This window comes from Monoraphidium neglectum (genome assembly GCF_000611645.1).
Source record: "Monoraphidium neglectum strain SAG 48.87 unplaced genomic scaffold scaffold00109, whole genome shotgun sequence".
NCBI lineage: Eukaryota > Viridiplantae > Chlorophyta > Chlorophyceae > Sphaeropleales > Selenastraceae > Monoraphidium > Monoraphidium neglectum.
In genome coordinates, this window is record NW_014013519.1 from 30,665 (window position 1) to 41,016 (window position 10,352).

Genomic DNA, 10,352 nt, shown 5'->3' on the forward strand with positions numbered 1-10,352 from the left:
GTGTGCGCGTGCGCGCGCGCGTGTGTGTGTGTGTGTGTGTGTGTGTGTGTGTGTGTGTGCGCGCGCACGCGTGTGTGTGTGTGTGTGTGTGTGTGTGTGTGTGCCCGCGCACGCGCGTGTGCGCGCGTGCTCGCGCATTTGTGGGGGGACGGAAAGTTGAGGAACTGACTGCAATGATGGATGCAACACTGCATGCAAGTGGGTGGTCTTGATTGCGGCATCAGCCTGCTCAGGCAATGCTTTTTTAACGCGGACAAAGAAATGTGCAGGGAAGGACACTGGAGCAGGACCTCGCTCTTCAAGGTTTGGACATAGTGGGGCCTAGCTGACAAGGGTGACAACACAATGGAACAACGAGCGGCATGTCCATTGACATGCAATTGGTGGGCAAGGGGCTTCATGCCGCCACATGGATTGTCGCGGCCGGGTTCCACCATTCATGACCTCGTTCCCTCTTCGCAGTGCGCCCCACCCACGCACCTGGCGGGATGTATATTTGTCCTGCTTCGGCTTTGCGGGCGCGCAGGATGCGCGTGGCCAAGGGGGCGCTGTTGTTGGCCTCAATCAGAGCGCGGGAGAGGGTCTCCTTTGTCTCGCCCTGGGACAGGATAGAGATCGTGAGGGGCCAGCAACTCACGCCCAAAATTCATCCTCATAGGCGGGTTGCCGGAGTGCTGGTGGCGGACGGCAGGCTACCCGTTGCATAAATGTCGCCGACAGGTGCACGCTGTGACGCAACACGCTCCCCCGTTCAACAGGCCATGCAACGCCTGCAGCAGGACGCTTCTCATCTCCTTGCCATGCGTTTGTCACCTCCCAGCTTCCCGGCTCTTGCCTGCATCATGTCGCCCCATATGCGCGTGCGGGTCAGCATGTTCTGCAGGATGACGGGGTCCGCAAACTTGGCCTGCTGCTCAGCAGGCAGCACCAGGGCCTCCGGCTGGGATGCCAGGGAGGGGGGGGGGAGAATGGAAGGCAGGATTTGAGATATTCCGCACTGATGAGTGAGTCGCTTGAGTATACACACACACACACACACACACACACACACACACACACAGACACACACACACAAGCACACGCACACATTGGCAAACGCGCACGCACATACACATGCACACTCACTATCGCACTCAGACACATGCGTGCACGCGTGCACGCACATACTGACATCAGTATAAACAAAAAGATGCATGTGTCCACATGCATGCCCAGCCGCTTGTCATGCACGTCGCGTCAGGCCTACAGCAGCCTCGGCCTAGCCGTCGCCTTCAGGTGTGCTCCTTTGGGGCATTGCTTTTCAGCGTCGCCACGCCCCTAAGCCCCAAGCCTTTGTCAAACACCCGCCTGTGTCAAACATTGTGTCCAGCAGCCGCCCGCCCGCTGGCGCCCACCTTGTCCTGCACGCGCTCGAGGTACTTGGCGCGCGACTCCTCAGCCAGCGCGTTAAACCGCAGGATCTCGGCTATGCCCAGGTCCACCGATGACTCGTTGTACGAGATCAGGCGGTGGTCGTCCTGACTGTTGGGTCCGAACGCGAACCGCGGGCACGCATGCGCACACGGCGTGGCTGTCTTAGTTGCTCTTCGCGTGACCGCGCGTGCAGAGCAGCGAAGCAAGTGCAGGCAAGCTCAGGCAAGTGCTTGCCCGTCACTTGAAAGGGCACATGCACGCCGCGCGCCGCCGGGTGCAAACAACGCGATCCGGATCTTGGCGCCGCCACAAAAGCCCGCCCGGAGCCGCCTGGCCGCAGTGATGTGCCGTGCCGGCAACGCGATGCGCCGCGCCGCGCAAGTGGCTCACGCGAGGCAGTACTTTGTGAGGATGTCGCAGTTGCAGAGCTCCACATAGTAGCCATCGGGGTCGCGCATGAAGAACTGGGTGACCACGCCGTCCTCAGAGCGGTTGGGCACGCTGCAGCATGGGGCAGGGGAGAGGAGGGCCACGGGTCAGCAGCATCAGCGGCAGCGGCCAGATAAAGTGTGAATGGAGAGGCACGGGTGTTTACCGCTGATGTGTCCATAAACTTTGACGTTTGGCGACCGGCAGCGAACACATGGCCGCAGGCCGCGTCCCACCAACCTGCCGCATGAGCGCGGCGCTTTGCAAAGGTTATCCGCCTGCCAGCTGGCACAGGTGCCCCCTTCGCAGCCGCTGCGGCGCCGGGTAGGCAGCGGCGCAAGTCAAGCTGTCCAGAGTCCCCGCGCTCTCGCCTGACGTTCTTGCGGAAGGGCACTCCTGCCGCCTTGAGCCTCCGGAGGACCTCGTCGATGTTCTTGACATCAGTCTCCAGTGAGATGTGCCCAACGATCAGGTGGTCCCCGTCAGCCACCACCGGGGGGCCCTTGATCAGGCTGAGGGATGGGGTGGAACGGGAGGACATCGGCCACGCTGTAAATTCATTAGGATCAATGCACGTTGGAAGCTTCAGAGACGCAGGCCAGTAAGGTTTATGAATTTTGAGGAGCCAATGGCGGGGAGAAGTTGATGGCGGTGTGTGCGAGTGCAGAGAAGCTTGAGGGGACGAGGCGCCGCCACCCACTGGATCTCAATATTGCCGGCCGTGAGCCAGGCGCCGTGGCGGTCAAAGTTGGGGCGCCTGATCTGCTGCAGCCCCAAAGTGTCGACGTAGAACTCAAGAGACCTGGTATTGGGGGTGGGGCCGAGTGCTGGAGGCTTAGATAGGGCCTGTGGATAGATAGGTTGCGACGGTTGGGGTTTAATCGTGTGAAAGGAAAGACGGGAAGCTGCGGTGGGGCGGGGCCGCAACGTGCAGTGTGTAACATGCAGGCGAGTCTTGTCCAGCGCCTGCAGAGCACTGGGCCCTCATCCACGGCGCAGCAGTGAATGCAGGGTGGCACCAAGGTGGGCGGCTCCTGGCGCTGGTGCTGCCGGCTGAAGCCATGCCCAGGCACGCAAACAGCCGCCGTCGACGCCCGCAATAGCAGCAGGAACAGCAGCAGCAGCAGCAGCGGCGGCGGCAGCAGCAGCAGCAGCAGCGGCAGCAGCAGCGGCAGCAGCAGCAGCAGCAGCAGCAGCAGCAGCAGTAGCAGCAGCAGTCAAGTTGGTTGTCGGGACCATGAGCAGAAGCGGCTCTCACTTGGCCACGTCAGAGACCGTGATGGCGTAGTGGTTGGCGCGCGTGATGAGGTCCCCCAGGACGCCCACGCGCTCCACATTGGGCAGCCAGTGCTCGTTCTTATGCTCCGGGAACTGCGTGTGTGGCATGTGTGGTTCGTGCGTGCGTGGTTGCGTGCACTTGTGCATGCGCGCGCGCGTGCGTGCCTGCCTGGTTGTGACCACGCATCCTTGTGTGCGTGGTTGCGTGCGTGTAAGGGGGGGTCAGGTGGAGCAAGTGGCCCCGAGGAAGTTTTGCGTGTCGAGGTGAGGTGGGCAAGGCAACAAGCCGAAGTGTCTTCAAGTGCTTGGGCGGCGGCTGCGAGGGCCCTGCAGGAGGCCGCCCGGCAGGCACTGCACTACCCGCATGATCTCGTAGATTTCAAGACAGGATGCCAGGCCCATGCCGGTTCTTGCCTTCTTTTTCTGGCCGAGCAGCTTCCCAGCCAGAAACGTGCCCGCCGATGAGGCCACAGCCATCCCAGCCAGCACGAGGGCAGAGGCCATCTTGTTTGCCGTCAGCCTGCTTTGAAGGTAGCGCCAAGTACCTTGGGTAAGCACCAGGAGCCTGGTCGCATGCGGGAGCCTGGCCCATTCAAGCAGGTGTCGGAGGGCGGTTGAGAGGTGCGTGCGCCAAAGGTATGACTGGCCGTGTGCTAATGAACAACAGCAGCAAAAATTTCCGGCTGGATGCTGGCTGCCATCGCGCATCCGAGACAGCGTGTTGATGCGCTGGTGACGTTTGCTGCCTACGTGCTGCACTCAGTTGCATGGGCTTCGTTGATAAAGCGGCATAATCCTGAACGCGCCGTGCGCCGGCACAGCTCAGCGCTGCAGCAGCCCTAACCTCGAGTGCCGCTTCCACGGCTGGATAGTGATGTTTTATCTTCCTTACCGTGTGTCGTTTGAGCCAGCGTAAGCACTGCACGGGTTGCTGCTGCTCTCCGGTGTTCGTGCTGGGAAGCCTCGGTTGGTGGTCCGATCCTGGACAGCAAAAGCAACTTGGTACGTCTATGGGACAATCATGACGATATTGTTGAACATTGTCACCCACGCCACACCACCACCACCGCAGCTGTCACTCCCTGACGGAGTCATCTCCGCACCGAATCACGGGGGGGTGCGAACGGCTGCTCGCACCCCCCCGTGACAAGCTCAGCTTAAATATCTGATAGTCTTTTCGAATCAGGCACCGCGTGTATGGGGTGACGACCAGACGCTCAAGCCCCCAAGGCCGTCATTACAAAGCCATGACTAACGCCAGCAAGTCACAGGGATCAGCTGAGCGCTCGCGGGTTCCAGGTCACAACCAAAGTGTGTGGGGGTAGGATGGGGCAACTGAATGCCCAAGTGCCCAAAGAGTCAGGCCCGCCGGCCGCCGCCCGACCTGCACGCTGCTGCAGCGCACGCAACGGCTCGGTGCGCCGCGCGGCGCCTGCCCTCCCCCCAGGGCTGGGAGGGTGGGTGTGAAAAACCTGTGCTCGCGCCTGCTGCTCTGTGGCCAGCAGCGCACAACACGTGCAAACGAGACGCGCCCAGGCTGCTACCGACTGCCCTGCGCTCTACATGCATGCACAAACACACAGGCGGGGTACTGCAAGCCGCACACCTGCAATGTGGGCCAGCAAGGGCTGTAATGCGCCTGGCTGCCCGAGTGAAAAACCTGTGCTCGCGCCTGCGCGATCGCGACGCACAAAGGTGGTGAGAGGAAGGAATCGGGCCTATGGCGCCTGTGCGCCTAGTGCTCGCATGCAGATCGCCGCCAAGTGCGGAGAGGGAAGTGGCGCGCTCACCTGCTGCTCTGTGGCCAGCAGCGCACAACACGTGCAAACGAGAAGAGGGAAGAAACGAACGTGCCGCCCAAAGTGGGCGGCGTGCCAGGGGGGTGTCACCCGGGCGTCACTCCAGCTGATCCCTGGGGAACACAAGTGTTCCCCGCCGGCAGGCCCCGGCTGCTTTTGGTCATGGCCATCAAACCAGGACACTGTGATCACAGGTCGAAATAAATCACCAGAATCGCATGCATGCAGTGAGGAGCACGACGTTAGCCTGTGGTGACTGGAGGAGCCCACCACCGTAGACAGGTGAAGGCACTGCACGTTCCGAACAGTAGTGCAGTGGCCAGGCTCCAGAGGAGGGGAGCTGAAGGCGTAGCTGCTGCGGCAGCTGGCTAGCAGCCAAGGCCACAATGCTGCTCGGAGAGCAGCACCTGGCAGGCAGCTGGCGTCGCACCAGCTGCCCTTCGCCGTTGGCTCTTGTGGGGTGGCAGCGGCCACCCTCCAGTTTCATTTCCTTATGCTTGGCAGCACAAGTGGTGTTTAGTCAGCTACCCGGCCCACTAAATTTGCCCACCTACTGACAAATACCGATGCGCTGGGCGTCACCCGGGCGCGTAGCGCTTTGAGGCCCCATGCGCTGGGCGGAGGCCGCCCACCACACACCACTTTCTCGCCCGCACTTGGCAGCGCGCGCGGTTTGCACCAGTTTCAAAGGGGGTTGGGGGGCAAGGCGTTTTGGCTGCAGTGGGCCGCAGCGGCTTTGCCGCGGCGAGCATTCTTTTTTCTTTGCCGCTGTAAAACATAGGTGGCCTCGGCTTTTTGGCTAGTCAGCTGTAGCAGCAGCCTCCCCTCCACTGGAGCCACAGGGGCAAACGTGGCATGCAGCGGTGTGCACAATACAGTGTTGAGGTTGCAATGAGTGCCCAAATTCACTATGGCAGTCTTGTACAGTAGGAGAGTGTTTTGCAAAGCTGCAGCCCATATACAAGAGATCTGACCAGGGCCCAATATTGCTGTTTGCATGCTGCCTGCTGCCTAGGCCTGACAGAAGGTGACACACATAGACAGAATACATTGCCAATCACGTTGCACTGCAGCAAAATCCAGGTACTGTACTGCATACATCACAGTACATGTAACGGGCGTCGCCCACCGCATCCGGAGACGCACCCCTGGAATGCCTTGCGACCGACCATGGCATGGGCGGCCTGTAGACAGTTGCAAAGCTTCGCCACAATTGGGGTTTGGAAAGACATCAGATATGCGTGGGCCTCGCCAAGCGGGGCGGGTTTCTGGAGCGTGTGTGGTGCGTGCGTGGTGCGTCATATCTGGAAGCTGAATACTGCTCACTGCCTTGACAACAGCGACAAGCGAGAGAAGGTGGCCGACCAGCACCTCGATTCTCAGGTTGCAGTAAATGTAACCTTGGGTGTGACGAGGCTTGTTGTCTCAACGCCTCAGACTGGCGGTTGGGCCGTGAGTATTTCATGAAGGCGCGGCACGCCTTTGTACTCAGTGAGTGATTCTGATGGCAGTTCCATCAACCTGATGCTCTTGTATTGAAACACCAGTCACAATGCACTGGTGGCATCTAGCACAAAATATTGCAGGCAACTGCACCCGAGCCAGCATGCATCGGCTCCAGTTACCCGTTGCAGGGGCGTCAAGTAAATTGCAGCTGCGCATGTTGACCGTAGGACGGAAGCCACGATAACAGGTTGTAAACAGCTCAATGAGCTGACTTGGATCAGGCAAACAGAATGGAAATTACATTCCACTTACTAGTTGGGAGACGCTGGTCGCTGCCACTTACAACAAACGCCTCAGTGTCACGTCAGCAGTGAGAGGATTTTCCGGCAACACCTGCTCCTCCAGAACAAGTCACGAAGTCACCTGGCCGGTTGTTGCCCCCCATCTTGCGATCTGTCTGCATCGGCAAGCACGCCACCCCCCACAGCCGTGAGTGCAACCTCATTGCACGGTGCTGGTCCACCGCTCTACCACAAGCCCCTCGTGTTGCTCCCAGGATCCATGGATCCCTGAGGTTGACCATGCAGATAGCAGCAGGAATATCAGGAACGGATTACAGGCTTTGATCAGGCTGGAAATGCCCGTCTTGTATTCAGATTCGGCACCCACAGCAAGGATCAAAGGAGCACAGCTGAGCCGCCGCTGCGACTAAGGCTGCTGGTGTCTCCCACATCAGGGCCCGTGCGGTCGCTGTCCGTGCAGTATTGAAATTGAGATGGCCATGGAAAGTATACAGACGCCCTAGAAGGGCGCAGAACAGCTCGCAGCCGTCACACCAGCGCGCGAGATCGACCATGTCGGTGCTCGCGGCCCAGCTGGCCCAGCTGGCCGGTCTGAAGGGCCCGCAAGAGAAGTGGGTTCGCGGGAAGGCCTCCCTGCTCTTCAACTATCAGCAGGCAGCCGACGTTGGCGCAGACACCCTCCTGTCCATCGCACAGACAGGTGCGCTGGCGCAATGGGTGCTCATTGCTGGAAACTCCTGCTCATCATCGTTACTTGCTGCCCTTGTGTAGCGATCTGGTCTGCGTGCCGTCGCCGCGACTCATCACCGCGTATCCTCCCCTTTTGCAGGCGTCTCTCAGCTGATCCGCCTAGACAAGCGCTTCCATCCGTTCTCAGAACCCCTGTTCAGCCGTGCAGCCGTCGGCGTCTCGCGCGACCAGCTGACGGCGCAGGAGAACGCAGACCTGGATGCAAAGCTCAACCCATTCCTGCACCTGCTGGCGGACCACTTCCTGGCGCCAGCATGCTTCCAGGTCTTGGAGTTCTGCATCCGCAGATACAGGTGTGGCGGCCGTTCGCGGCCATTCACGCTCGGGCAGCCGCCGCCCGCATTGTGGCCGCCTTGCCCCACAGCGCATGCCTCCTGCGCCCACCTCAATGCACACTCGTGCGCTCGCCTTCTCATCCCACCCGTTCCCAGGGTCCACGAGCTCAACCTCCCCGCGCTGCTGGCGGCTGCGCTGCCCTACCACTCGACGAACGAGTTCTCGCGCCTCATCCAACTGTGCGCGCTCAAGGGCACCATCTGGGAGTGGCTCACACCTATCCAGGAGAGCGGCGCGCCGCTGCCCCGGCCGTCGCTGGTGCAGCGATGCGCCAACGACGAGGTGCGCGACTGTCCTGTGCGTGTGCGATGGGGGCACGTCCCATTCGCACTCGCAGTGCAGCCCCAAGCTCGCAGGCGCCTGCCACTCGCTCGCCCCGTGCCGAGCCTCCCGGCCCCACCGACCATGCTGCTCCACCCCGTGCGCCCAACCCCTCACATCGCAACCCGCATCCTCCGCCTTCCACCCAGGCCGTCCTGAAGTTTGTCACAGCAACAGCCGAGGCCCTGGGGTCTGGACCCCACCCCAGCCGCACCTACCTGTCGTTCTTCGCCGTCACGGCCTGCGAGCTCGTCGCGGCCGCCCCGCAGGTGCGGGCCCTGCCTGTTGGCGGCGCAGCGGCGCTGCGGGTCAAAAGGCCTGCGCTCGACGAGACATGTGGAAACGCGCCTGCTTGAGAAGACAAGATAACTGCTACTCGCGGCCGCGGGACCCCCGTTGTCCCCCTCTTGTCAGTCTCAAGGCCTCTGACTGGCCCCCCTCATGCAGCCACCCCTGAGCTGCGCCGCCGCGCTTTCGCCCCTGCAAGTAGGTGTCCGAGCGCCTGGTCTCGGCCCTGCTGCCGCCCGTTCTGGCAGGCCTGTCGGCCGGCTCGGGCCGCGACTTTGCCGCCGCATCGCTCATGGTGCTCAGCCACCTGGCCGCCCGCGCCGCACTCAGCCCCAAGCTGCTCGCCGGTGAGCGCCGCCCGCCCGCGCGCCCCCTCTTCCACGCGCGCCGGCCGCCGTCGGGGCCCTCTTCGCTGCGCGTGCCGCTGACGGGCGGCGCGTGGCACGTGCGCTGGGGGCTTTCGGGCCTGACGCTGTGTGGGTAGTCGGCGCTGCCTTGTTGCCCATGTCGGTCCGTGGCCAGAGACGAGAAACGAAAGCCGCGACTCCTGGCATTCTATGCCGGGCCCGTGGGCATTACAAGTTTGTATTCCCTGAGGCCTCGTACCGCGCGATTCGCTTGACTGCGAGTTCATGCCTGCGCTCCGCCCCATCCAACAGCCGCCCCCCGCCGGCCCCCGAAGCTTGTTGCCCGCCTGCCGACCGCGCGGCGGCGCCCCTCCTCGCCCTCCTTTCCCTTGATGGCTCGCAGCCGTGCTGCCTCTGGTGGCCAGGGCGTCGGCCACGCTCGGCCTCGCGACACCATTGATGCTGATCGCGCACGTCGCCAACACGCAGCCGCAGCTCGAGGCGCTGCCCCGCAAGGCTCTCAACGTGAGTGGGGATGGGGCGGGCGTTTGCGGGTGTCATGCCTCGTAGCTACCTGCTGACATGGCATTTGTATTGCTCGGCAGGATTTGGCCGGACGCCTTGGCGCATGTCACTTCGATGATGGGATCAGTGGCCCCATGTGGCGGGGCGGGCCGGCGCGCTGGCTTCAACCCAGCCTCTCCCCCTTGCTCGCTCCGGCATCCCTGCCGCGCGGGTGGGGCTCCATCCCGTGCGGTCCCCTGTCCCCCTCGCATCCTCCCACCCCCCACCCATTGCCTGCTCTAAACGCTGCTCCCATCGCCATGTGTGCCTGTTGCCCCCGTGGCACCCACCGCGCAGCACCTGCTGGCGCAACCCGACTTGGCCGCCCAGTTATCAGCCCTCCAGGCCAAGGGCGCGCGCCTCGCGCCCCTGCTCCGCCTCCTGCTCTCGGCGCTCGCCGCCGCCGCCGCGTCGCCGGACGAGCCGGCGCCGACGGGGGCCGCCGCGGCGGCGCTGCTGCGGAGCCTTGTCCTTGAGGTCGACCTGCAGCCCGGCCAGGCGCGGGAAGCTGCCGCGCAGCTGCTCGATGCCGGCGCGGGGCTGATTGTGCAGAGCGGCGCCGGCGACGGGGAGGAGGGCAGCGAGCAGGAGGAGGAGGACGATGAGGGGGGCGCGGGCGGCGCGCTGCGGCGCGTACGCGGCGCGCTGCGTGCGCTCGATCTGAGGCACCCCGAGGAGGTGGACGCCGCGGTCAACGCCGCGTTGACCGACGCGCGGCGGCAGCAGCAGGAGGAGGGGCAGGGCGCCGCAGCCGCCACGCCGGCAGCACCGACAGCAGCGACGCCAAAGGGCGGGAAGAAAGGCAAGGCCGGCGCCGCGGCAGCATCAGGGCAGGAAGGGGCCTCGGCCGCCGCAACCGGCGGCGCGGCGGCGCGGCGGGAAGCTCTGTTCCGGCTGGTGCAGGCCTGCTTTGGCGCCAGCGCCCACGCGCCCGTCGACGGCGGCGCGGATGCGGATTCGGACGCCGGCGAGGCGCAGACGCTGGCTGCGGCGGTGCACGCGCCCGCGGAGGGCGTCCGTATCATGGTGAGTCGCCCCGCGTTTGCACAAGGGATGCACGCTCATGCCGCTGCTGGTTG

General features: G+C 63.3%; 2 protein-coding genes across 2 annotated transcripts in view; one reads left to right on the forward strand and one right to left on the reverse strand.

Moving 5' to 3' along the window:
* Positions 1-3,228, reverse strand: part of MNEG_1147 (hypothetical protein) — a gene marked incomplete at both ends in the record, with an annotated part of 3,553 nt that extends 325 nt beyond the window's left edge. Inside the window, 4 exons of the mRNA XM_014050376.1 lie at positions 481-598; positions 1,395-1,521; positions 1,804-1,914; positions 3,101-3,228. Of these exons, the coding sequence (XP_013905830.1) occupies positions 481-598; positions 1,395-1,521; positions 1,804-1,914; positions 3,101-3,228 (484 nt within the window). The remainder of the gene's footprint in view (positions 1-480; positions 599-1,394; positions 1,522-1,803; positions 1,915-3,100) is intronic.
* A 3,991-nt stretch (positions 3,229-7,219) lies between these two features.
* The window catches only part of MNEG_1148 (Uncharacterized protein), a gene marked incomplete at both ends in the record, with an annotated part of 4,917 nt that continues 1,784 nt past the window's right edge, over positions 7,220-10,352 (forward strand). The window contains 7 exons of the mRNA XM_014050377.1: positions 7,220-7,367; positions 7,497-7,710; positions 7,849-8,035; positions 8,224-8,343; positions 8,565-8,709; positions 9,113-9,234; positions 9,571-10,299. Of these exons, the coding sequence (XP_013905831.1) occupies positions 7,220-7,367; positions 7,497-7,710; positions 7,849-8,035; positions 8,224-8,343; positions 8,565-8,709; positions 9,113-9,234; positions 9,571-10,299 (1,665 nt within the window). The remainder of the gene's footprint in view (positions 7,368-7,496; positions 7,711-7,848; positions 8,036-8,223; positions 8,344-8,564; positions 8,710-9,112; positions 9,235-9,570; positions 10,300-10,352) is intronic.